The 26666-nt window shown below is 46.0% G+C and overlaps 8 protein-coding genes across 8 annotated transcripts; 2 read left to right on the top strand and 6 right to left on the bottom strand.

Annotated features, from left to right (window-relative positions):
• Positions 1 to 776: 776 nt before the first annotated feature.
• Positions 777 to 1680, bottom strand: TrAFT101_003888 (uncharacterized protein). Its single transcript, XM_024907297.2, has 2 exons — positions 1386 to 1680; positions 777 to 1320 (listed from the first exon to the last, which is right to left on the bottom strand). The coding sequence occupies exons 1-2, from the start codon at positions 1613 to 1615 to the stop codon at positions 1152 to 1154; spliced, it is 399 nt and encodes a 132-aa protein (XP_024766344.1). The 5' UTR covers positions 1616 to 1680; the 3' UTR covers positions 777 to 1151.
• A 903-nt stretch (positions 1681 to 2583) lies between these two features.
• Positions 2584 to 4003, bottom strand: TrAFT101_003887 (uncharacterized protein). The gene is made up of 3 exons (XM_024907298.2): positions 3817 to 4003; positions 3585 to 3744; positions 2584 to 3480 (listed from the first exon to the last, which is right to left on the bottom strand). Exons 1-3 carry the CDS (start codon positions 3962 to 3964, stop codon positions 3105 to 3107), a joined length of 684 nt encoding a protein of 227 aa, XP_024766345.1. The 5' UTR covers positions 3965 to 4003; the 3' UTR covers positions 2584 to 3104.
• A 199-nt stretch (positions 4004 to 4202) lies between these two features.
• On the top strand, positions 4203 to 9242 carry ATG11 (oligomeric, coiled-coil, peripheral membrane protein). Its single transcript, XM_066127017.1, has 5 exons — positions 4203 to 4506; positions 4564 to 4675; positions 4733 to 8282; positions 8343 to 8656; positions 8712 to 9242. Exons 1-5 carry the CDS (start codon positions 4439 to 4441, stop codon positions 8841 to 8843), a joined length of 4176 nt encoding a protein of 1391 aa, XP_065983125.1. The 5' UTR covers positions 4203 to 4438; the 3' UTR covers positions 8844 to 9242.
• A 3865-nt stretch (positions 9243 to 13107) lies between these two features.
• On the top strand, positions 13108 to 14376 carry TrAFT101_003885 (uncharacterized protein). The gene has a single exon (XM_024907299.2). The coding sequence runs from the start codon at positions 13212 to 13214 to the stop codon at positions 14280 to 14282; it is 1071 nt and encodes a 356-aa protein (XP_024766346.2). The 5' UTR covers positions 13108 to 13211; the 3' UTR covers positions 14283 to 14376.
• A 702-nt stretch (positions 14377 to 15078) lies between these two features.
• On the bottom strand, positions 15079 to 15735 carry TrAFT101_003884 (uncharacterized protein; the record flags this gene model as incomplete). The annotated part of the gene is made up of 1 exon (XM_024907300.2): positions 15079 to 15735. One exon carries the CDS (start codon positions 15733 to 15735, stop codon positions 15079 to 15081), a length of 657 nt encoding a protein of 218 aa, XP_024766347.1.
• A 715-nt stretch (positions 15736 to 16450) lies between these two features.
• Positions 16451 to 19113, bottom strand: TrAFT101_003883 (uncharacterized protein). Its single transcript, XM_024903146.2, has 3 exons — positions 17653 to 19113; positions 17337 to 17587; positions 16451 to 17276 (listed from the first exon to the last, which is right to left on the bottom strand). The coding sequence occupies exons 1-3, from the start codon at positions 19065 to 19067 to the stop codon at positions 16792 to 16794; spliced, it is 2151 nt and encodes a 716-aa protein (XP_024766348.2). The 5' UTR covers positions 19068 to 19113; the 3' UTR covers positions 16451 to 16791.
• Positions 19114 to 20275: 1162 nt separating this feature from the next.
• Positions 20276 to 20608, bottom strand: TrAFT101_003882 (uncharacterized protein; the record flags this gene model as incomplete). Its single annotated transcript, XM_066127016.1, has 1 exon — positions 20276 to 20608. The coding sequence occupies one exon, from the start codon at positions 20606 to 20608 to the stop codon at positions 20276 to 20278; it is 333 nt and encodes a 110-aa protein (XP_065983124.1).
• A 25-nt stretch (positions 20609 to 20633) lies between these two features.
• Positions 20634 to 26085, bottom strand: TrAFT101_003881 (uncharacterized protein; the record flags this gene model as incomplete). The annotated part of the gene is made up of 3 exons (XM_024898962.2): positions 20634 to 24919; positions 24991 to 25080; positions 25143 to 26085. The coding sequence occupies 3 exons, from the start codon at positions 26083 to 26085 to the stop codon at positions 20634 to 20636; spliced, it is 5319 nt and encodes a 1772-aa protein (XP_024766350.2).
• Between the last annotated feature and the right edge of the window lie 581 nt (positions 26086 to 26666).

Genomic DNA, 26666 nt, shown 5'->3' with positions numbered 1-26666 from the left:
CAGAAAGTTACGCCGACTGCTGCCACCGTCCAATATTCTCATACTTTAGCGCGGAGCTCCTCTTTACCTTTCCCCCTCATATTGGTCTCACACCTAAACTGGGGCTCTGGCCCTTCTCTCTGCCACGGCCCAGCGGTGCTTCTCTCGGTAACTCGACCAAACTCAGTGACGGGGGTTCTCTGTACCCGCTGGCAGTTTCCAAAAGACCAGGGACTCAGCACGCAGCACGCAGCACAGCCTGGCGGAAAGGGCTGCTACCTGAGCAGTTGGACGGTACTACTACGCATTGTCGTACTCTACGGTGCTTCGGCCTTCTCGAAGCATTATTGAAACGAGCCGGGGAGCTGGCTGCTAGCTGCAGTACTCAGGCTCCGTACTACTTCAACTTTACTGTACCATACAGCTACTACTAGGTACTAGCCTCTTGCTGCTGATTGCTCCCTCGGCCGCGCCGTGGGTGCTACCGCTGTCTAGAGCTACGCGGTAGTATTACTACCACCTACTTCGTGCTTGTACTCCATACTCGGCATAGACTTTTGCCAATGCTGCTAGTAGCAGTAGCACTACTAATATTTGACCAGACCGGGTTGGTATGGCTGGGTATGAGCCCCCAGAGAGGGACAAAGACCCGTTGTGCTACGGTACCTCGGCCAGCATTGCTAGGGGACATCTCGGTGGTAAGGGCAAAGACGGCTCCAGTAAACACATCAAGGGCCACACGCTTCCCTCTTCGCAACGTCACAGCATGCATTAGAAAATCCATACGAGGAGCCACGGGAGAAGAGCTCGCTAGCGGGCAGAGAATTGATTGCTACAAACTGGCGTGGAGCAGCGGAGCACTCGGAAGCGGTGCCACCGCAGGCTAGAACTGCCCATAGAAGGGGGTACTTGTAGTGGTGCATGACGCGTTGTACCGTCATACGACTTTTGCAGGTACTGGTACTTTGCCCTTGGTACCTTTTCTGATTCCCCCTCCGTCAGATAAGGCACAACCAGCAGCAGAGTTTACCGCTACTGCTTCGTGCTGGTGTGATGGAGGAGCGTAGGCGCAGCGTTGATAACGGATAGTGCTTTGCAACAACAACCGGCATCAACCAGACTCGTATCGATGATCGATCCCTACATGAGGAAAGCCACAGGTGCTCGATGCATTAGGCAGCACCAAGTGTTGGGGGCGCTTCATCGTACGGTGTAGCTTTGGCTTGCAAGGTATATATTGTTTGCTGCAGCGCGTCCCTACCTGTCCGTACGGTATTGCGATGGCACTTTCGGGCTACTCTTTGCGGATCAATAACATGCCGCGAGTTCGACTTTATGATACTGTATATCCACGTAGTAAGCTGTATTGCCCTTCTCATAGCTCGCAGCAGATACTCAAGACCAACTGGTGCGTCTCTGGAGCTGAGATACCTTCATATATCCATGCAGAATATGCCTCAGCTATTTCGTCTTGCTCAACTTTGCTGGTACACGCACATGTATGGAGCACCGCTTTCACAATAGATACTGTACTGAGCTTGTCTTTGATGGCGCATTCCTCCAGCGGCTGCACACATATCGCGCGGAGTACAGAGACGCGTACAGCAAAGACCAGCCCCTCCAATGCCTGCAGCATTCCGGCGCGGAATTACTGGTCAGGTAGTATTTCCTAGCGAGTACCGTACTGCGTATTGAGACTGAGACCAAGATAGGTAGCTGGCAAATATGTGCAACTGAGACGAGCATGGTAGAGAGCTCTGTGGGCAAAGAGTAGTGCGGCTAATAAAACTTGGTCTCAGCCGGAGAAGGGAACTTTGGCGCAGTGGCCGGTACAAAATGCTAGGCACGATACTGCTACTCCATAAGAGCAGGCGCACTACTACTAAGGTACGCGACACCACACACGCACCCACACCCCAATATTTTCCAGTGGGAGCTCGGATGTTTGTCACGCAGGCGTAAGTGACTCTCCGGCAAATTGTACTGTGCAGTACATGCCTCGACCCTGTCGCACTTCCAGCCAAATGGGGAAGCCTCTGCCTCTTCCCCCTTCTCACACTCCCCGCGCACGCCTCTGCGCAGGGAAAAAAGGGACTGGAAGCGGAGAGAAGAAAAAAAGGAAAGAGAAACTACGGAGTATGCCTGTAATCATCAATATGTACATGCCTAGCACATGCTACTGCTGCTGCTAGCATACTCTTATGGAGCAGGACAGTTCGACGCTCCACCCCCTTTCGCGAGGTAAACAAAGGCAGCGATTTGAGTGATGGGCTCCTGTGGCTGATCCAACAGCGCGCTTGCGTGCCAAAATACTAATAAAGGGATCAGACGACGAGGACGGTGCGAGCTCTAATCAATTTCAGCTTTATCTTGAAAACGCCCAATGACAAGCTGCCAGGCGCCATCACGTGGCTCCCAGCAGCAAAATGGTGGTGGTCATAGCTCCCTCTACAGCCCGCCGCAAGCAAGGTACCGCCGTGCTGCCCACTCTAGAAAATCACTCCAGGGCTTTGCTTTTCTTGGGGTCCATTTAATCGGCCCCATACTTTGAAAGGCTTGTTTTTTTTTTTTTTTTTTTTTTTTTTTTCGCTCTTTTTTTTTTTTGCCCCTGGACTTGTCAGATGCTCTGATCTTGCACAGCGACGGCTGATTAGTCATGCGTATATAAGGTACATAGCGTCTTCTCTGACCTGCTTCCTTTAATATTCTGCCCCACGCGCTGGGAGAGGCGCGTCTTGATGAACGTCGTCTCTGCCCCTTTTTATGGGGATAGCATACAGCACTGCAATGCTTGTAGCAATATGCCCTTTCTAGAATTGTGAAGTCGTATTTTCGGGATTTGCTTTGTAGTGTAGACTTGCCAGAGTTGGTCTGATGCGTGATGGCCCAGGTGCCTATGCTGCAACAGTCTCAGACGACCTGGGTGGTGAAGGATAAGACAGAGCAGCAGGCATCATCGCAGAGCTCTAGTGACCCTTGATAGCTGAAAAGTATGAGAGGCTAGGACAATGAGCTTGACGTCTACATAAGCATAAGTCGCTGCTGCTGCTGCTGCTACTGCTAGAAAGGCGTCTGTAGAGTACTATTGATTGCGCCTGGGGTATCTTCATAAACCAATTACCATCTTAGTCCTCATCTTCAGGATCCAGGACAATGTTGCGCAGATCTTCATCCTTTGCCCAATCGACGCCGCTTCCAGCAACGACACCGCTGGCTACGCCCTTCATAACCCTCCACCGCTGCCTGCTGGTCTTGACTTCTCTAGTCAGCTTCTCAATCTCTTGCTGGACCCGGGGGTCGTCGACGCGGACGGCCTTCTTCTGCTTGGCCTGCTCTGCCAGCGCGAATAGTTCGCTTGCAAGCTCCATGTTCTCGCGACATACGCGTAAGCTTTGCACCTGGACTTTGGTCAGGTCATCGCGGAGCTTTGTCACGCTCTCTGCATGCTGGGCTACGGATATGGACGTCTCGTCTCTCTCCTGCACATATGGGAAGAGGTCCCTGTAGTTGGGTCAGCAAAGGGAGGGCCTTTTCTTTTCTCTTTTCCCCCATGCTTTTAACGTGGGCGCTGGGTCCGTGAGGGTAGTGGTGGTAGTAATACGTGCCGCTCTATTGGTGATGCTTGTGTGCCGTTGTGGACTGCCTTAAGGATCGGGTTGGCCATCATTACCGACTCAATTGCGTCGTTTCGTAGCCTATATCTAGCTCTTGCTGTGAGAAGCGCATCTTGGGCTTCCGTGATATTGCTCTCATCATAATTTCTACCTAGAAAAAAGAGAGTTTCGTGTGAGTAATGAAATATGCCCCCCAACGGCGCGTCTTATCGGATGGCCTTACCGGCTTGCTGCGCGTTGAGTATGGCGATTTCAAGCCTCAGCTCTTGGAGCTTGTCGTACAGCTCCAGCACTCTCGTCTCATCCTCGGAAAGGGGCAGACGGGATTCACCGCCGTCTACACCGGTCATGGGCTCGTCGACCTCACTCATATTGCAGCCTGCTTAGACCTAGTGAATGGCGCTGATTCGTTCAACTGACTGAGTCCTCATCAACAGCAAAACCCATGTCGTGGCTGCTGCTGCCTGTGGCGCGTGCCGCAGCTCAACGCCTAGCAGCATCAGCCACAAGCTCTGCTTATCTAACGCCGGTACATAGCTCCCCCTGTAATGCAGGGCGGACTCAGCGCTACCAAAAGTCACAAGGCACCTGTCACACTACCTAACGTAATGCCGGCCGTAGGGCCCCGATAAGGTTGAGCATCTCAACCATTGCTTTGACTTTTTGGGTTCGCAACCTGTGTCATCGAAATCCCTCCGTACTGGCACATTGCAGTCGCTTGTCTCTCCTGCGCTCTTGCGAGCCACGACTCCCCTGCCAGCTCGTTATCCAGCTCTCTCAGATACCGCTCTGTATGCTCATCAGCCGCCCAGCGCCGCCTTGTGCTTGACGGGAGATGTCTTGGGATGGCTACACAGGTGTTGATTGCCCATACGGGCCAGCGGCTGGAGGTCGATACAGCGCAGTTTTCCAGGTAATCTTTGCTCCCTTAGATACTGTGCTTGGCGCGTGAGCTTAACGATTGCTATAGTCTTGACGACCTGAAGACGTGGGTGGCCCGGAATAGCCCCATCTCGCCACAGCATATCATTGCCTTGACACCCCAGGGCCGCAGCGTCAAGTTTGCGAGTCTTCACGCGGAGGTATGCAACGACCGTTTGATAGATGCGCAAAAGATCACAACTAACGCTTCCTCCCAGAAAGAGATATACATTTACGATATTCGTGTCACGCACCCAACCTCTCCTGGTAGTGCGTCATCGCTCATCTCCGAGGCGTTACCCCTTCGGCGTCAATCCATCCCCAACGCACCGAACTCGATCGAGAATATCCAGGCAATCACATCATGGCAGGAACTATGCAATGACCGCCGGAATTGGGCGGCGCGAATCATGGAGGACTGCGGCCAATTGAATGCTTACGCGCAGGCCCGATATGACGAGATAGACGTTATGATCAGATGCTTAGACGCCGCCGTCACCAACGTTGAAATAAGCGTTAGGCAGATCGAGCCAAAGTATAACGAACTTAAGAAATGGGTTACGCCAGCCTTGGCGGAGTATGAGCAGCTTGTTTCGTCTTGGGAGCATTACCTGGATCTAGCTAGAAGCATTCCCATATCACCAGGCTTGGTCAGATTTATGACTCGTGGACAAGTAAACAAGGCCGATTCGACGCTACAGGACTTGATCGAACTCGAAACCGTCAACAAGGCCGTTAAACTAGCTCCTACAGCCCAACGAAGGTTCACCCAGAAAGCCACCGAACTCGACAATGCGGCCAACCAAATGTATCAAGCGCTGGGAACTCTCTCTGCCGAGTTTGATCAATTGATGAATCGGTCTCTTTTGAGCCACAACAACGATACTCCGCAACTCATGGAGGATATCGAGGTGGTGGCCAGACAGATCGATTCAGATTACCACACGGCGCTGAGCTATGGCAATTCGCAACGGGATCTAGCCCAGGCTTCGAAAACTGCCTCTATCCACACCGAAAGACTCATGCCCACTCTTAAAAAGCGAGCAAAAGAGATGGATGAGATGGTTCAATACGCAACGCGATCGCGAAATAGCATTGCTGCAGATTCTGTTAGCTTTATGCGGAGCATTACTGAGATCACTTCTCTGCACAGCAGCGTTAGGAATCAGATCAATGTTTTAAACCAGTCCGAAGATGATATGACAACGTTTGACTACCTGCGGCTCATCCAGCAGCTGCCATATATGTATGCCTCCTTTATGGTAGAGGCAATCCGGCGACGGGAGTGGATCGACAAAGTGAAAGCCGATTCCTCGACTCTTGCCAACGAAATGGCGTTGTTCCAGGACGAAGAGTCGAAGAGACGTAAAAAGTGGCAAAAGATGGTCGGAAGTACCTACGGACCTGGCCTTGACACCAATGTCATGGGACTTGAAGTTAACTTGCGAGGCGAGGATATCCCCTGGCCTACTGTTGGGAAGAACGAGCTAGAGGAGTTTCTCCAGGTATTGCAGGAGCGAAATGCGGATCCAGAGCTTGTTGATGACGTTGCAAAACTCCTTCAAGAGCTCACCACCCCTACTAAGCAGCAAGCGAAGCGGCTCAAAGCATTCAAGAACGGAAGTGTGCATGAGGCAGCATTAGGGAGAAGTGGGCTTCTAATTCGTGGTGACGATGATCTTATTACCACTCTGCAGGACGAAAAGACCAGGCTGGAAAACAAACTCAAAACTGCCGACAGCAGAGTGCGCCGCCTCGAAGATCTTCTCCATCGGCAGAGCCAAGCCTCGCGTCCCGGGAACCTGTTCCCGCTGCCGGGGCAGCAGAATGGTCATTCGAGACATAATTCCATTTCGTCAATCAAGTCGACTCGTATTGAAGACCGCCAGCCATTATCAGAAGGAGCAGAACAGTTGTCGCAACGGATAGCACAGCTGGAAAACGAACTTCGCGCGGAAAAGAAGCGTTCGGCAGATATCCAGAAAGAGCTTGACAGTCGTGTCACAGAGCGAGATGACATGAAGGATAGGATCGAAGAAGTCAACTCGACGAAAAAGGACCTCCTTGAGAATATGGAAGCACTGAAGCGAGAGTTCTTGGATGAGAGGATTTCGTTGGAGGGCGAAATCAAAGCGCTCAAAGCTCGCCTAGAGGATACGGAAGAGGAGATGGATCATTTTGGAGAATCTCGGGAGAATGAGAAGGCTACTTTTGACGAGCGAATTCAGGCGCTTGAGGCAGAGATTGAGCAACTCAACAAGGAGCGGAAGGACGATGCACTTAAAGCTCAGGGTCAAGTCGAATTCTTACGCAAAGAGACTCAAATGCAACGGGATCAGCTTGACGCTTCCGAACGAAGGCTACGATCTGTTCGTGAGGAAGCCCGGGCTACATCGAAGAAGCTCGATGCCGCAGAAGAGAGCGCCGAGTCTCGACTAGAGTGGCTGAAGAAGCTATATGCTGAGCTATCATCGGACACCTCCATGCCAACTGACGAGGCTGATTTGGCAGAAGCTCTCCTATCTAGTGCTGCTGATCTTGTCGAGAAATTACGAAATTCCGGAAGCAATGCCTCGATTTTGCGATCTGAGCTTGACAAGGCTACTACTTCAGTCAAAGACCTTCGGTCAGAGCTGATACAAATGGAAGAGAAGATCTCGTCGCAAGAGATGTCCGCTATGCATGTTCGAGAAAATCTTGCCGAGGAGAAGGCCAAGGTAACCGCTTTAGAACGTGAAGTAACGGAGAGCAGAGAAGAATTGAATCAACTTCGCGGCCAGCTGTCTGACGGCGAGACTGGATCTGAGATGTTGCGCAAGAGACTGGAAAAAGAGGAGAAGAAAGTTGCAGAGCTTTCAGAAGAAGTCGCGTGGCGACAATCTCAGGCTGGCAGCCTCGAAGAAGAGTCTCGTCTGTTCAAGCAGAGATTTGAAGATGTCCAATCGAAGCTATCTGCGCTTAATGCAAAGTACGAAGCGCGCGACGGGCGAACCAAGGACCTAACTCAGAGGCTTTACTCTCAGAACGACCGCCTAACCAGACTGCTTGAACGTGTAGGATACTCTATCAGCCGTGACGCCGGGCAAATGGTAATTACAAGGGTTTCTCGATCTGATAAGGCACCCGCAAATCCAAACGATTCTTCGGATCCTGGATCTTCCATCCGCCGGTCACTTAGCTTAGGTGGTCGGGCCATGACTGATAGTGCCGATTTAGAGCTTCTCTACTGGGTCAACAGCACGGACCTGTCGGTCGAAGATGAGAAATATCAAGCCTTCATCGAGAAGCTTGGCGCCTTCGACGCCGACTTGTTTTCCGACACCATATATCACAGAGTCAAGGAAGCAGAGCACAAGGCTCGGAAATGGCAACGAGAGGCTCGATCATACCGGGACCGGGCGCATAGCTTACAGAAAGACTCTCATAACAAGATTGCGTTTAGGAATTTCAAGGAGGGTGACTTGGCACTTTTCTTGCCAACACGGAATCAGCAAGCGGGAGCTTGGGCTGCCTTTAATGTGGGATTCCCGCACTATTTCCTCCGTGAGCAAGATGCTCATCGACTACGACATCGGGAGTGGCTCGTTGCGCGAATCTCTAAGATCCAGGAGCGTGTTGTAGATCTTTCCAAGAGTCTCCAGACGAACAACGAAACTGACTCGAATGATGAGGAGAATGATAACCCCTTCCAGCTGTCAGATGGCTTGCGATGGTATCTTATCGATGCTCAAGAAGACAAAGCAGGGGCGCCTGCAACGCCTGGGATGGGTAAATCAACCGTTGCCGCCAATAATGTCGAGGCCACGGCTAATATTCAATCCCATGCAGCCAAAGGGAAAGGAAAGAGTCGGGACAGCATAGCGAGCATCGAAGGAATCAACAAGACTCTCTCTAAGAGCTTGGAAAGCCGCCGAAGTAGCTCGGCGTCTAAGAAAGCCTTGCCATTCCATATCAGCGGCGGAACAGCTCTGTTGAAAAATAGCGCGCTGGCGAGCGAGACCAACTCCCTCCGTGCTGCTCCGCCTGACACACCAACTGCCACAAGCCCGGTACAAGGCAGCATTCTTAGCACTACCAATACCGATGCGGGACAGCGAGGTGGTGAGTCATCGGTGCAGGATAAGTCGGGAAAGGCCCCCGAGGTACGAGCCGTTGATTCTCTACTTGGGCCCTGAGTCACTGATCGGTTCGTGACAGCCACAGCCACAGCTTCACAGGAACGGCCGACGGAGGAGTTCAACTGTCGCGAGCCCCCTGAAGAGCTCAATTTTGTGGGACCAGCTATGGAGCATGGACTACAGTTATGAGAGCACGCCTAGGAGGAGATGATGAGCGATGGCGACTTGCATTAGAGTCATTCAGCTATGGAAGTGACGATTGTGGGAAACGGTGGAATTTACACGATGGCGCTAGAAGGAAAGCTTTGTGAACGGCGGTCATGCGGTATCAGCTAGGTACCCGCGCCATTATCTTTTTTTAACTAAATTACATTTTGGGGCGTACCATTTGGTCAAATCTGTTTATTGGCGTTAGGTAATAGGTATTACTGTTGCAGATCTTCATCGTGGAACAGCTTGGATTTTGGGGCAAGGTTTATTCTCTTTTTTTTTCTTTTTTTAAACTATACTAGACAGCGTGCCGGATAAAAAACTGAGTTGATTGGTGATATCTGTGGCAGCGCCGTGATTGCGTTATGATACTTTAATATCAATAATATTTCGTTCGCTCTTTTTTTTTTTTTTCTCAATTTTATCCCAATTTTGGACAATGTTTATCAATTAAGCTGACCCGTTTTACTATTCTCAAATATGCCAGCAAATACGCGGATGGATGTAACCGTAGCATTCATCGGCTTCTTGATGTTTCAAGGTCCCTGGGAATTGATTGACTTGCTGGTAAACAATGCACGGAGCTTACGATTTTGTCGCAGCAGCAGGGGTCGGTACTGTTACATGTCCCCATGAAGCAGTGAAATGCTGTTCTCTGCGAGTTTAAGCCGGCTTTTTTCCCTTAGCACTAACAGCCGGGTTCAAGGAATGTTATTTGTGAGTTAGTGCGGATATCGCTTCCTTACTTTATTTTTATCACATTGATATTATATACCTAGCAAAAATCCTCCAAGGCTTCTTGGTCAGATCATAGCCCTCCTTGGCAGTCAGTTCCACTTCCTGTTAATAGACCTCTGGGGGCCGCTTTGAAGGACGAACTGGCAGCGGAAGAATAGACTAACATTTAGGGAACCATTCCCCGCGTGCGGCCGCTATTTCTGATGAATAGGAAGTAAATCGGTGTTTAGACATCGACTAAGCCCCTGAATAGATAGGCGATGGAATGCTAGAGCCTTAGGTTTTCTCCGTAACCGCAAGGATTGTATATATTAGCGTGAGATATTATATATCTACTAATGCACTAGTAATATTTATAACAAATTAAAAGGATCTTAGTGAGATCCTACAGATAAGCTAGCTTACAAATCGGAAAATTAATATTAATATTGTTTGCTTAGCGGTCAAGAATGTAGGTATAATTAAAAAAAAATTAATGCTCTAACTTATAGATTTATATATTAACCTTAGAGCATTAGAACAATTACTTTATGAAAGAAACATTAATTATAAATATATTAATATTAAATAAATAATTTCAAGTAATAATTTATACTATATTAAATATTTTATATATATATATATATAAACAAAGGTATTTTGTATTTAATTATAATAAAAATATATATATAAAGCATTCTTAAAGAATTATAATATATATACATATTTACTAAATAATATTTAAATTTTAATTATATATATAATATACAAAAAATAGTTATATAATATGAGTAATACTTTAATACTTTATATTATGCTCTATTACATATTAAACCAGCTACCTATAATTTATTATAATATATACAGTACATAACCCAGGTATTGAGTAATAGAGCAGTATATATAAGCCATATGCAGTAGCCGAGACGTTGTAAAACAAATTTACAAAATGGTTTACACAATATCGTATAAAGAGTAGTATCTACCAAGTGGTTTGTAGTTTAGGAAATTGCGCAAACGAAGGAAAGAATAGACAAAATGAGAGGATGTAAGCAATCTACACTGGATTTATGGACCCATGTCTCATGCCATATAGCATTTACCGGTGGTAAACAAATATCTGACTACTCCAATAAAAGCCCTACATCTAAAGATTCTCGAAGAATTTAAAACTAACTCAAAGCTCAAATGGGCGTCTTTTACCCATCTGGATAATAGCGATGCTACTGACCATGCATCTCTACCCTACGCCCTCGGGCGGAATTGCAACATTAGAGGTTTCCAAAACAAGGGATATGGAATGCTTAGAGAGAATTTGGAGATAACGGACAAGTCAACAGATACAGTGGTGAGTTATCTCTATTGGGTATCACCGACATGGGATTTTACTACCATTATAAGTAGGGGAGTGTGGAAAGTACTAAGTGGCTTAAATAACAACCACATGAGAAATTTCAATGTTGAGGACGAGAAACCGCGTAAGTTAATGAAAGAAACGTAAGTAAAAGAGGAAGTATGTGCTAATGTTGCTTGTAGATCCGGACCCGACAAGATATGGACCGAAAACGAAATCATTACTCCTAGGCCAAGAAAATTCTAAAATATGACAAATTACAATAAACTGCTCAATAAAAATATAAAACAGCAAGAGATTCTAAAACGGCGCGATAAAACCCAAATAAAAACTCCGTCGGATATTGGATACGCTAAAAAAAGAACTCTGGAATATCGGTATATGCACCCATACCTCTGGTCAAAGTGTTGCGGAAATGAATTCCTCTGTAATTCTTGATTGGGCGCTTATCAAAATGGATTTGGAGATCTGTGAGAAAGAGACGATCAAATAAAGCAAAAACCTTAAAGTCAGCCCTACACCGTCATTAGTCTACACTCCAAAATTGAGCGTAGTAAACAATTGAGATATCCTTGAAGAAGGGAGTAAGGTATGTAGGATATTGCGTTGATCCTTGCGTCTTAGAAAATGAAGACGAAAATATCACCAGATGTGTGAGTTGAGAAATCCAAGAAGCCTGGCTGAAAGAAATGACTTTTCTATAATGGCAAGATCGTAGATACCTTCCGATGGACCGCTGGATGGACCGCCGCCACGATACGGGGATTCCGAGAAACAATTAACATGGGGACTGCTGAAGAAATGAAAAGAGGCAAGAGACAAAAGCCGGACAGCGGAAAGCAGACTGAAGGGTGGGTAGCATATAGCGATACCCCATTCTCCGACAAAGGAGAGTCTGAGAGCCGGATATTTGATGAGGATGCACGTCTTTTTGGGATTTTTTAGAGTGAGTTTTATTCCGTGTTTTCGTGACTGGCATCAACGCCGTATTTGACGCCATTAAAGCCACGGCATTGTTGAAGGAGAGGACATTGACAGTAAAATCCCTGTGAATATTCTTTACATGGAGTATTATATATTATATACAAAGACCTAATACAAAGTTATCCTATAATATGAAAATAATTTAGATAATGATTACAAGTATAGGATCTTCTATGCAAAGCCTATTAGCTCATAGAAAGACTACACTTATTATGGAAGGTTAGACTGTAATACAACGCTTCTGTGTATACTGTTAGATCCACAATAGGCAATCAAGTTACCCTGGCAGTTAAACTAACGGCTGTTCTAAGAGCAGCTGAAATATATATATATTAGCGCTGACAATAGCTTTTACTAGTCTCGGCAGGATTGAATCCTAAATTACCGATTATAGATCCGGGCTACGCGTGGATAAGCATTAGGCTATTCCGAGCTCAAGGAATATAAAAGCCCCAATTAGGTCTATACTATTAGGATATATAGTTGGAGTATAATTAACCCAAGGAAAATAAGTATTATATTAATTTCTACTTTATTATTAGTATATAAGTAATAAAAAGTAACTTAAATATTGCCTGTAGCTTTTTCTTTTGTACAAGTAATTATATTTTTATTTTAAACTATAGTATTTAATTTTTTTTTAGTTTTTTCTTTTTTTTTTTACCTAAATTATAAAAGCAAATAGCTTAAATAGCAACAATTTGGAGTATGCTATGTAAAATAAGCGGTTATATAAGCTGTAATATATTATATTAATATATTGTTTTGGTAATATAGCCTTTAATACCACCCTGTTTTAAACAGATACAAATGTGGCACGTGTACAAAATGATAGTAATATAGAACTGTTGGTGCAATATATACTACTAGTGCTTATTTAGCCCCGTATTACACTTATACTATTACTGGCAATGGTTGACCCGGGATAGTTTACCAGATATATATAGAGAGATATACTAACTAAATGACTATTGACAAATAGTGTATAGATAGAGCACTATTATTTGGAAAATGCCCCTTTAGGCTTATATTTCGGCGTTTATGGCTTGAAGTAGTAGTAATACTATTATTACACAGTCTCCCTTCTTTGATGACCCTGGCTACTTTGATAAGTACTCCTTACTCCGTAGATACTCCGTGCCTGGAAGCAACTTAAAGTTCAGCTACCATGTTGGGACCAACGAGAGTTCATGCGGAGCTGCGCCGTCACACAACTCGGTCACGAGCGAAGAGCTGAAAACATTGGGATTTTCTATTTCTTTGGATCGTCCGCCCAGCTTTCTACTAAAAAATGCAACTCTCAATTTGCACCCGATGGAGCTGTTGCCTTGTCAACTCTGCTCTGCCAGCCCAAATCAGCATCCAAAGAAATCAACTTACACGCTGAGATCAACGAACATGATGTCATCGCCTACTCTACCACCCGAGCTGCTTCTCCTCATTGTTGAGGCTGTTATGCCGCCAAACCCGCATCTGCTCTTCCCCGCATCAAACACCACGACTCGGACGCTGCTGGCGTTGACGAAGGTATCGCGGGCGACACATGCGCAAGCGACGCGGCTGCTGCGACAACGGTGCATGTTCATTGACTCGAGCCGGCGGCTAGCAAATATCCTGCTCTGCATGCCGCGCCTGGTGCCAAGCCTGCCGCCTGTCCTTTCGTTGCAGCACATCTCAGAGCTGTACATAGCTCCATTTAGGGATACGCTGGATGATCTACCGACGGCGCAATGGGTGCGAGAATTGTTCTGCGAGGTGTCTGAGACGCTGCGGCGGCTGGTGGTGCAGATGCCGTTTGCGAGCCTGGATCCAATGGAAGATCACTTGAGCGTGCGGCAGACGCTGAGAGATGGATTTGAGAAACTCCACAAGCTGGAAGAGTTTACATGCCTGGAGGAGTACCCCATGCTCAGTGTTTCAAACTCGCATACGGATGTGTGGCGGCTGTGGCCAGAGCTCAAACGCATGGTGTTATTCGGTGCTCCTGTTGATAGCCACTGGCTTTGGTGGGACATTGCTACGCTGCCGAAATTGGAGCATGTGGTCTTGGCACGGCCAGTTCACCTGGATGCAGTAAATATCAAGGATGAATATTTTCACAAGCTGCCACCAGAAGATGTGAGGTTGAAGAGGGATATCAAGATTGTACTCATGGATTTGGCTTATGAACTTGGCACAGTGAGAACGGAGAAGTGGCAGGAGATTGATCCGGAAGAAAAGATGACGGTGGAAGCATTCGAGGTGCCATTATCCTTTTACGTGGACGACTCGCCACTTGAGGTAGTGACACAGTGGGCAAGAAGGTCAGCGCTGGATGGGAGCATATGGAAGTTGGGTGGGAAGAGAGTGGACCCGGAAGATGTGGTGGTCGGAGAAAACAAGTAAATACAGAGTGGTAGTAGAAGATGTGATGGATGAGCAAGGTGAATCAGCGAAGAATATTAATTAATATCCAGTGGATTTATATATATCTATTTCCCACTGGCCCTCTCATATCCGTTTACAGATTCCGGACTTGTGCATGCTGTCTGTTCGCTAACCAAGTTTGCTATCTCGAGATGCCCGCCAATATGTGACCAATCTTCTGCAGTTTGACCAAGTTCGTTACATATTGTAGCGTCTGCCCCGTGCTCAAGTAATAGTCTCTGAGATGGGCGGCCAGAATAAGTAGTGTCTTGTCCATATCATTTACAGTACTAACATCGACCCCTAACTTCTGCTGCTTTCTCCTCAACATCATAGAGAACGGCCAAGGTGCGACACTACAATTCTGAGAGTTCTTCATATGGTCACCTGGATGCGATCTATTAATTACGTATTCATATCTGGAGCCGATCGATACTAAGTAGACACGCCATTATAATGATAATATTTTTTTTTTTAAATTATTGTCTTTTTATTAAATATAAGGTTATGAATATAGAACAATAAAATTTTCTATCTCATCAACACCGCTAATGCCCGATTTGCCATTATATCTGCTACCCTGATAGTGAAGAAAGGTATATGTATCTGCTCCACAAACTCAATTCCAAACGCCCCGTGCATGCGATTGTCGTTCTTTCATAAAACAAAGAGAGAAAGAGTGAAATAGCCCAAAATATGCTTGAATTTGGGTAGGGATAGAAAAAAAAAAGAGATGAGAAGAAATTAAACAAACATGGTTTTCTGAGAAGTTTATTTAGAACACTGCGATGCGACGAGGTTCGTGCTTAGCCGCCTTAGGGACGACAACGTTAAGGATGCCGTCTTTGAAGCTGGCTGTCACACCGTCCTGGTTGAGTCGAGTAGGGAAATTGAAGGTGCGAGAAAATTCCCCAACACTGCGCTCACTGAGCCAGTATTTGGCAGTGTCGGTAGGTTTCTGCTTGGTTGGCGCAGCCTTGGCAACCTCAATTTCGGAGGCAGCAGTGGTGGTATTCGTAGTCGCTCCATCTTCTAGCTCATCTTCGACGGTGGCTTGATGAGGAGACTTGGGGCGTTCTTGCTCTGCAGACTCGGTAATTGCGCCACTCATTGAAGCATCCTCTATAGCATCGGTAGGAGGAGTACCAGCTGTGTAAGTGCGCTCAACTTTTCCTCTGATGTGTAGGGTTTGAGGATCGGTGAATTCGATGTGAACGTCTTGCTTGTTCAAGCCAGGGAGTTCGCCGTGTAGCTCGTAAGCCTCTCCCGTTTCGCGGACATCAAATTTGGGCTGCCAGTGTGCGACTGCGCGATGACTAGCATGTTGTGCGCCACTGCCTTGACGGGAGTAATTGTCAAAATCGTCAAGCAGACGGAAGAGAGGAGTGAAAGAGCTCTCGGGAGTGTAAAGGTTGCGCTGGAAGAAGACCATTTTGGATTATTTAATGAGATAGTTTATAATTCTCGGGGCAGGTATTAATATAGTGGATTGAAGCGTTGCCTTTTCTCGTGACTGTTTGTGTGTGTTGACTGAAGATGAGAATATTGGAGGCAAGAAGGGTTCAAACAACTTCTTTATACTTGAGGGTTCGTTCGTAGTGCAGCATGTCTCCATTGTTCAAAGATGTAATGAGAACCGACCACTACGTTCTAGAAGTGGTGATGGATTGAATCGCTGCTTGTAGAAATGGCTGGAAGTTTCCATTGCCTATTTCGGAAGGTGGGGCTGTGCTACGGCTCGGGAGCTAGTTAAGGAAGCGCGTTATTCTCTGCTATGCGGGGTGTCCATGTCTAAATTGGTATTATTGAGGTGTATTTGCTCATCATTATAGCCATCTGATAATAGATATATATGTAGCGCTATCTGGCATGGTAGGATGGCTAATCATAGCAGTCAAAGCTCTAAGTGTATCCGCGAAAACCAAGTCGGATGTAGCGACCATTAAACTACTCAGCCTACGCAGCCATGTCTCTGCCGTACCCGGAGAGGTGATAATGATATTTCATGTGTAAGTTGGCGAGCCCTAGGGGATTATAAGATAGTCAGGAAATAGACTATGTTATTCCAAGGTAGAAGATTAACGTGAAGTTGATATTTAATTTAAATATAGTCGTCAACAAATTTGACAGTATGATGCAAATAGAGCCTTTATATCTTTAAGTGTGTATTAAAACCTTTGATGCATGTATTCTTCGACTAGTATATTATGAAACAATCTAACTTCCCAGATAAGGATCATTTTTTTTTTTTTACCACAGATACCTCTACCGTAATCTCAAATATCTCCGTATCCTCAATATAACAATTTTATAGAATTCGTCACATCGTAAACGATACCTAGCGTTAGCGCCTAGTAAACAGGAAGGGGCATGCCATAAGAGTTCGCCCTATGACATATGGCCAATAATATGGTCGAATATGAACCCCATCCAAATGATCTGTTTTGCAAACTATTTCTGGCTATACCGGTACCGAAATGAACATCCGTCATCTCCACAATGATGGTTCATCGGTACCATTAGGCGTGCCTCCTGTTTGAGATATATCTTGATCGTCTGAAGTATCTCTTGCAAAAAATAATTGTTCAGCGTAAGGTGCATCGCCCACTTGGAAATAATTTCCCAAAAAATAAGTATCCATATTATTAGGTGACTCCAATGTATGAGATGCGGGGTTATCTTGGCCGCCAAGTGCTGGAATTAGATCTTCAGCAAGTAAATCGCCCATGACTAATCCAGATAGCCCCCTGTACTCCATGATTGATTCATGAGTAGATGGAACATTTGGTGTCCCAACATATCCAGGTGCCCCAATGTCTGTACTGGTTGCATTGTTCCGTATTGTCTGTTCAGCGATACCCCTGATTTGCTCCATTTGTGCGCGAGGATCCGAAAACGAAGAGTTGCAAATCCGTTCAATTTCTGCGGCCAAGACTCTCATTTCTTCAGTGATGTAAAATGGCTGCTCTTTAACTATTAGGGTCATTGGTTAGTTAGCAAACCAGCTATAGCCAGGGAGATAATAACACACACATGGGCTAGGGATATGAGTATCTCTAGGAAACAATATGCGATACATATTTTCCCATTTTTCACATTCTTCAATTCCCCGTTTCATTGGCATCTTTAGCTGAGAGATTCGATCTGCCGTTGCATATAGAAGCGCTGTTTGTTCGCACTGTAATGGACTTTGATGCTGTAGTAAAGTCTGAGCATCTCTGAGATCTTCGAAGCATCTGTCGCAGTGATACTCTGGAAGTATGTGCTTACGATATACATGTTCTCTAGAAAAGTCATTTGTTAATATCTCTTTCTTCTCTTTTACTTCTCATGGCAGATATGCACCGACCTGACTCTATGATAGTTTTTCCATGAGCCATGGGCGCATAGTTTCCATCTGCCATGCCCAAAACTTGATTGGTCCCTCTGGAAAAATGGGCAGGCCAAGTCTTTTGGGTCTTTGTTGGGTATACTCTTTGCAATAGAGGGAATATTGCGTTTGTTATCGTCATGATCATCTTCTTCATCGCTGTCATCTCTTTTTTGTTGTTTTTTGTTCCTTCCGCCATGGCCATTTTCTCTAGTACGTTTCCGCCTATTTCCACATTCGCATCGGCCGCTTTTCTGTCCTTCATAAGCTTGAATCTCTTGATCGTGTGAATTGGAGTCCATATTGTTTCGCCGATTTGCAGTCCAGGCTATAAACCATGACATAGTAAACCGTGCAAACTCATTAACCAAATCTGAGCGGGAAACTTGTTCCGCCTCGGCGTTATATAAAACTGCTTCTTCATCATCCCCCCTAATGAGGATTGAGACCGAATTGGTATCATTGTTAGATGAGTTTTTGAGCGAAAATATCTCTTCGAAAGACGAAAATGAAGATATAGATGAGTAATCTGAAATATTTGAATGATGTTCTTGTTCTTGTTGTTCCATTTGTGGATGATTGTTGAAGGAATAAGCTACATCTCGAGCCAAACGGCGAGGCAGTAGCTGGCTTTCTAAATAATTCTGATTCGAATAATGATTGTTCATTCCGGAATTGACTATGAGGTTTCCTTCAGCGGTTTGTGCGTAGTCCGAGATGGCTGTTGGGGACGTGGGGGAGAAAGTTCGGCGACTTTCTGGCTGATCAGTGCTCGTAGGATCGTCCTCAAGACTAGAGCGCTGCAGCAGCTCGCAAAGGGATTCCTGCAAGATGAGCTGCCCATTGGGCTCGTATTCGTGGGTGATTCTAGTATCGGAATCGTTTGGCAATTGAAGGGGCTTAACGCTGCCTTTCGCAGCCTTAGATGTGGCCTGCGGATCGCGAGGAGTGGCAAGCTGCTCCATGTGTACGCTAATATGATCCAGCCATTGATATAGCGCATCAACTCCAAAGAATGTCATAGAGCATCCTGGGGCCGAACAAGATATGCTCTTTTGATGTTGCCATTTTTCATTTGCATATAGAGTCTCAGACGACTTGATATGGTGCGGATGGAATTCCAACTTGAGATGGCCGAAATGAATATGGTATGCCCAAGATAATTTGCTAGAAGCAATAAAGGGGCAACAGGTAGTGAGCTGAGGACAATCGAGAGAAGCATTGGCTTCTTCTATCAGAGGCTTTTCAAGCTGCGCAATTTTTTCTTGGGCCAGGATGCAGTGAATAATGATAGATGCGTAACCTCTATCCTCGAATGGATACTCCCGAACTCGCACCAGCCGAGCATACGTTCCCGCATCATCTTGAGGAGTCTGAGCCAGGTATCGCTGCATTGGAGATTTGCTCTGCTAAGACGAGAAGAGTGCTTCCTCAACGAGGTTACGAGGCAAAATTGACGCAATAACAAGACTCCAATTGGAAAATTTGATCTGAGGGTGTAAAATTCTGATACGCTGAAAGATTAAGAATGCCAACGATATTTTGCGGCTCATTTATCTTGCTCCAGTTGCGCATTTGCGCATTTGCGCATTTGCGCAGTTGCGCAGTTGCAGCCCTGCTATGAGGAGTGGGTCCAAGGCTTGCGCAACTGCGCAACTGCGCAAAAGCGATATCCGTAATCACAATCTATTGAATTGAAATGGCAAGGCAGTCTCTATCCGCTATGCATTAATATTTAATTGTGCGGCTTGGCCACGTTGACTGGAGATGCTGCCTGGTATCCAGTCGCCTTGAAGACAATTTGGCGGTGAACCGTCGAGTTGAACGGCTATGCCCAACTCCCGCCGTTCAAGCCCAGAACAGGGTCAGATATGACTTTTCCCAGCAACGAAAATACCCAACTCGATTGGCTTTGCCTAAATGAAGCTCCATCAGCCTTGTAGGAAGTCAATTATCCGTAGCCCCGTGTTAAGATGATGAAGAACTGGCGGTGTATATTACGGATAGCAGTGAGCCTGGTCGGAGATGGTGGTTTGTTCGACACGTTTTGTATGCCTACATCTATGTAGCGGCGCTATGATATCCACGCGCACATATTGATGACTGTGTGTAGGTGGTTACTCCTCTAGATTCAATCTCACTGCATGTACCTAAGCTTCAGCTAAGAGAGTCTCATGCTGAACCAATAGTGGCATGAACTGTTCGGCTCAATTTCACTGAGACCTGGTGGCTCCAAGTCCGACTTTACTCCAAATATTCTCCTCCATATCCTCTATAAATTGCTCCAAGGATGGTGTCAACAAGCGTATAGTCTTGTTAAAGATTAAAATAAAAACGCTTTCTCTCATGTCACATTCGCAATGGTAGCTGCATTCATTCACAAGTATTAATTTCTTTCGCTGTCATTTCCTCTTTACAAGTTTCCAGTTTCGGTGAAAGTAAAGCCGCTAATTGGAGTCTAAGCGCAAATCTTTAGTGGGCCGCCGCCTCCGGCGCTATTCCTTGACGCCCTGCCATTATTATGCCTTAGACAAGCAGAGTGAGTTGTTGGTGGCGGAGTGGCATCTTTTCGTGGCTGAAAAAATGACAACGGCATTTATAATTAAAGAGATTTGATTCGATAGCTATGATGAGAGACCCAGAGCGGTGTGGTCACCTTCATTTCGTAGAGAGCATAGCCGTACCGCCTTGGGCTAGCCGTCCAAAACGTCGGAGGCGCAGCAGCTCCGTCAACTTGTGCCCGACGGGAAAAGAAAGGAGGTGGAAGGGGGAAAAAGAGAGGCGAATGACTCAAACAAATGGGAAGAGACAAAAGGAAGCAAATGAATGTAGACACAGACAAAAAGAGTGATAAATAGACGGGGACAAGAGTGAAAATAAAATAAAAAGAGCGCGTAGCCCTAGTGTACAGCGACATGATGCTGTTGAAATGCATGGAGTTCCGTTCAGGTTCTTCCCATTTAACTCAAAAAACCCTCATCTTTGGGCGTTGACTCTACTTTGGCCATCTCTGTCCTAGGGGTTTGACTCAAAGAGCGGGTCTTCTTTCTTTGTTTCTTTTCTCGGGTGGACGAATGCGCACAGGAGCTCCGAGGAGGCGGTTGTTCGATCCACGCAAATGAATCAACTTCCTTACTCGCCGTTTCAAGTGAAAGCGTGACTGTGTTGCAATAAAGCGGTGGATTATCCATCTTCTCTTCCACCAGATCTTTGATCCGGCTACCATTCACCTCTATTTCGTCGAGCTGGAGTATGATGTCCATGATTTCGGCATAACTTGGTACCTTGGGTGGCAGATCTAGTTTCGGGTTGCCCTTTGTGATTTCATCATACTGCTCTTTGTATATCCGGCGCTGCTCTTCAAGTTGTCGCTGGCTATCAACGCTGCCCTCCTTCTTGGCGTTGTCGATGAGATAGTCGAGGTAAGTGATTGTCGCATCATTGTACTTAACCATGGCGGTGCTGCCAAGATAAGCTCCAAAGCTGGCCAGCGAGTGGTTGATAAACTCTTTGCGCTCTCCTAATAATTCCTTTTTTCGTGACAGAGATTCGATAGCCGCTTCGGCCTTTTCAAGCTTTGATTTGTTACTATTATAAATTTCCAAGATGTTTGGGTCGTCAACCTTTACTTCTTCAACTGTGAGGTTGTACGAGATGTGTTGGTGCTTGTCCCATTCGTGACCGCATTCTCTGCATGGTTTGGAAGAGTAGTCAAAGGCCTCGCAGGTAGAGATTTCCGGGGCCCCAATTAGCTCATTGGTCGTCTTGATATAACAATGATCGTGGCATATCTGCCTGTACACGACGTGTTCTTTGCCAGCCGCGTCCCTGTTTACAGTTCTGCATTCATCGTCTGTACAGACGGTGCGCGGGCTTGGAAGCATCTTCTTGACAGGTTTTCGGATTGTCATCTTTAGCTTGTCTTCGAGCGCGCTATTTGACATTCCAAACTCTGTAATATGGCTTTTGTGCTTTTCAATTTCTTCTTGGTCTTCATCGGCGATTTTGTTGATCAAGATCATTGGTGTTTTAAGCCCCTCAATATATAGCCGTGTATCACTCAAGCTCAATGTTTTACGGACTTCGTGAGCTACCATTCGTATTGTCTTATTAACGAGGCGCCGGGCCTCCTCAGCAGAATTCCGGAAACTCTTTTCAAAATTAATTCTTTCCTTCATTTCTTTGTTTATAGTCTTGTATGCTGCCAAGTATCGAAAGCCTTCCGAATCAAAGAAGAAAGTGTTGTCGTAACCAACAGTGATATCGGTCTTTTTATCTGTTAACAATTTTTGAAGAGGAATTCCAGTATCTCCCAGGGAATAATTTGTGCTTCGAGAATTTGTAAATCCAAATACAATATTTTGATTCGTCTCTTTGTGGAGATGAGAAAGCAATTCTGTCATGCAGAAGTTAAATACTTGTCCAAGGCGAGAGAGGTTGGGCTTAATGAGGAACAGGACTGTGCTAATTTTTTCAACTGATTTAAGCGTTTGTAGAATGCCTTTAACATTTTCTTTGTCCTGCTGGAGGCCCCGAGTATCCCCAATACCAGGAGTGTCGATTAGACGGAGAGTCAAGCCATTCATGTGAAGAACGTAGATCACGCAGCTTCGGGTAGCTGACTCTCCATCTAATGAATATTTCTGAGCTTTAGTCTCTTCACCAACTGTGACAGTAAAAGTATTCAGTTTCTTATTGTTCATTTCAGTGTATTTGAAAGAAGAGGGAATGGCCCAGTGCAAGTCAGGAGCCTCTAATGCTTCGTCTAGAGTCTCGAACAGCATGTAATTCATGAATCCGTTAATAAATGTGGACTTTCCGACTCCCGTCTCTCCCAATATTAAGATGTTATGCTGCTCAAATTCTTGATAGTCATAAGCCTCTAGAAGCATTTCAGAATCTTCATATTTGAGGTAACTGATCCCATGAGCCGGATCCAAACACTTAAAAGCTGCATTAGCGGGCTTATATCTACCACAATTGCAATAGAGATAATCATCATCTTTCAAATAGAAAATGGCTCTCTTGCAAATTCGACAGAAACAATCGCCTGTTGTTGCGGCTGCACAAGGACAGCGAATTTTGACACTTCTCCGTATTGAGTCGAGCAATTTAGCAGGCAGCTTTTCCATATCTCTTGGAGTGGCAGCACGGACGAAACACTTCCCGGCGAAGCTTTGTTGTTCTTTCACAAAATCTTTGGTCATGATTTGACCATTCTCTCGGAGCTCTATGCGTGGGACTCTCAGCTCTTGACCAGCTTCGAAATCGCAGTCGACAACATAGACCAAATGCCCAGAGTTTTTAGCGCGAGCGAGCTCCATGAACTTAGTGTAATGCTCTTTCCAGCTTGGAGCAACCATAGCAGCATCGCTGTAGTAGAGGGTGTAGATGTCACTCTCATGCTCAGAGTAAGCTGTCTCAGTATCCTTAGGATACATGTACTTGATTCCTAGTGCCGTAATCTGGCTTTCAAAAGTCATTTTGGCTACATATTGTGAAGTCAAAGACTCGAATTCTCGGATATCAGCTTCCCACTCCGGATTAATGAGCTTCAGCCTTCCTTTGAAGCTAGGATCTCGCGCGCGAGGAAGATCTTGACAAAGCTCGCTCTTTAGTCTGTCTTCGAGGTCATTCAGTCGGAAGCTATTCGTATTTGCAGTCTCTATATGCTGTTTTGGAACCGACAGCTCATGCTGTGATAAGGCGTTTAAATAGCTATTGAGATTGGCCCTTGTCGCATAGAGCTTCTCAAAGAGGAATAATACCCGCTTTTGATACTCGTGGTCAGTTGGTTGAACAATCTGAACCTCTCTTTCAAGCTCTCGATTCATCATCTGGGTAAAGTCTTTGATTGGAACCAAATCGTACATTATCCGGACACCACTTCCTGCCCTAGCCCTTTTCAAAGTACCAGGAATCTCTCCAATAAAGTCACAGACGCTATCAAAATCTGATATTCGAGCAGACTGTTTACTTGGATCAATATCGGCGTTCACCCTAAAAGTCAAGCTTTTGGAGATTTCTTTGAAAGCAGTATACGCCGTAGTGACCTTTCCAGTTAGAAGCTGGCCTAAATATTCGACGACACGTTCCTGCGAGTCCAACTGCGCTTCTTTCGCTTTGGCATCAGGGATGGAACAAACCGGAGAGGCGATAGACGTTATGGCAGTTCTGGTGCCCCACCAGATTCCCGTGACGACATGAGTGGCCTCTTCTGTTTGTAGAACTTCTTCGTCCACGATTTCTTGCAGTTCTTCAGTGCCGAAGCCAAGTGTGTCGTGTATAGTAACCTCATTACAAACGACAGAAACTTCTTGCGCAGCATCACTTGTTCTTTTTTGAGCAAGGTGGCCCGCGCTACCTTTGGCTGTGTATGGGCCGGTTCCAGTGAGATAACTAAGGCCCAGTTCAGGAGAGAGACCCAGTTGCTCAAATGTTTCCATTAGTGAGCCAGACCTCCTGATCTCACACTGTTTGGACAACACTCTATCTCTGCAGACGGCATCTTTAGATAGTGGCTCAAAAAATACCGATTGAGAGAGGATTTGGTCTTTGCGTGCGTCGTACAGCGAGCCAATTGCTGCGATTTGGCCTAGGGCCTGACGATGTGTTACTTTTGCGGCGGCCAAAATACCAAGGTGGTGGCGGGCGTTGTCCATAGGAACTTTTCCTTGATTATGTCCGTTGTAGCTACTACTATACCCATTGCTCCATATAGGCCTATCTTCTCCCCTGAGAGGTGCCTTGAGAGAGTAAGGCATCGAAGCTGGACTGCTTCTGTACTGGGGACTCTGTAGTAGCGATATTCGAAAGTTATAGTTCCCTCCAAGCCTAGAGTTGTGAGTGACGTTTCCTTGATTGGTCCAATCCATTGCTCCATTGCTGGTGGCGAATTGCTCGTCATATTGAGGAGGAGGAGTACTTGGATCACTATTCAAATCCCCCATATCGCCCACATCATTTACTCCTGTTTCTTGGAGAAATGGCTCGGAAAAGGGTTTGGGGCCTTGGACTCCAAGTTTAAACCCAGTGTTGGCGTCTGGATGCCCAGATGTATGCGATTGTTGTAGCTCCAAAGGCAGATGAGTTGTCGAAATCAGAACTCCGTCGCTACTGTTTAAATGTTCTTGCTGAGAATCATGACCACCGGCTGAAAGCTTTATATCTTCATCAACTAGCGTCGGAGAGCTGCTTACACTCTGTTCCTTGCTGACACTCGTCTCTTTGGCTGTTTTAGGGCCAGCTATCGCGTAAGAAGCGCAGGCCATTAGTACTTCTTATGTTAAAGAGACAGCGAGTAGAATAACAACTCACCAGATCCAGGAGAAGTATCCTGAGGTTTAGAAAACCAGTATGAGAGCCAAGAGTTCACTGTCCTTTCAATCATCCCGGGAGGAATAAGACCTAGCAGAGAGCAAGCTGTTAGCCGTGTAGACTTTTGTGTATTATACCAAACATATATTTACTTTTCACAGCTTCCAATTTATCAACCTCGCTCACAGGTACGACATCGAGGAATGTCTTTGCGCAAGCTGCTGCCGCGGCGGCAGCGTATTCTTGCCATGCCACATTTGTATGTGAGTCTGCATAATCGCTGATGCCTCGAATAACGATGCAAGGAAAGTCGTTCATAAGTCCGGCTGCTTCTGTCTCAATGCACAGGATATTTTCGTCAAATTGGCGATAGAGCTTATCACGCTGCTCAGCACTCTTAATCACTTGATTGCCTGATGCCACAAGCCCATAATGTAACCCATGGCGCTCTCCCGAATCTCTCTTCATTGCCATATTGTCGTCGCATTGGCAGCAGTCATTTCCGCCTACATGCTGATATGTTGATTCATAGGCAATATCCTTCGGCTGTGGTGACTTGAAGTAATCTTTGGGCACTTGCTTGACTAAATATTCCATCATACTGGCATGGACCTTTATCTGTTCGGCCTCAAACTTGGCCAGGGCGCTTAAGAGTAGCTTTGCAGGAGGATTCAAGAATCCCGTCTGAATGAAACCCTTGTCTTCTGCTCTGCCCATATCCCATTGGATCACCCCAGGTCGATCTTCAACAGGAGCGCTGATGACCACATCTCCAAGCCGGACCTTCTGGGGGACACCACTACCAATGCCCACCATTAGCCCTACTCTGATGTTTGGAAAGCTAGATATCATCCTGGCCGCCACTGTTGCAGAACTAGTATTGCCGGTTACTCCCTTTGGCAGGCCCGCAATGACAACATTGTGTTCACCCATCTTTCCAAGAATATAAGCATTGGAGTCACCCCTTGGCTGTTTGAGGTCTGAGTGTCTCTCATCGAGCATGTATATCGCAGCTGTAAGCTCTGTTGGCAGCGCACATACCCACCCAACAGTATAGTCATCGCGACTATGTGGGATAGAGATTGCTTTGGACATGGTGACTAAAGTAGGTATTTCTTTCTCTGGCTGCAAGAAGCGTTTGCTTGAAATGAAAGGCAACGACTGAAAGAGGAAAAAAAAAATTGTTATCCTTGTGAGAATCATAGAATATCTTAGAACTATTCATGTCGAGTTATAAAAGATATAGGCCATTATTGAGGAATAGGGATGGATGGGAGTTCGATCAGGCTGCGGCTCTGCAGAGTCCAGAAATGCACTCCAACCCAATTCTGCCAGTTGTACATTATCTTCTCACTGTCACGTATCTAGAGACTTGAGCTGTTAATCAAAGCTACTGAGATATGCTTTTAGTTCGCTAGACGCAGTACTGTGACGTGTTGTAGCATCGAACAGCACCGTTTGCATATGCATGTGCATGCATTAACCCAATAATACAGCTGCCCAACTCTCAAGCGCAGAAGCAATTTGCGGGGCCCAATCCCTGCAAATAACAGAGCCTCACGACGTGGCATGATTGCATTTCTTAGTGGCTGCATGCCTGCCGCAGGTATAGGGCACTCATTCTTATGATATTTGAAAAGATGTCAACATAGTGAAAAAGTTCAAGCCATGTACGA

Source organism: Trichoderma asperellum, chromosome 2 (genome assembly GCF_020647865.1).
Source record: "Trichoderma asperellum chromosome 2, complete sequence".
NCBI classification, from domain to species: Eukaryota; Fungi; Ascomycota; class Sordariomycetes; order Hypocreales; family Hypocreaceae; genus Trichoderma; species Trichoderma asperellum.
This window is presented reverse-complemented; position numbering and strand designations above follow the sequence as displayed.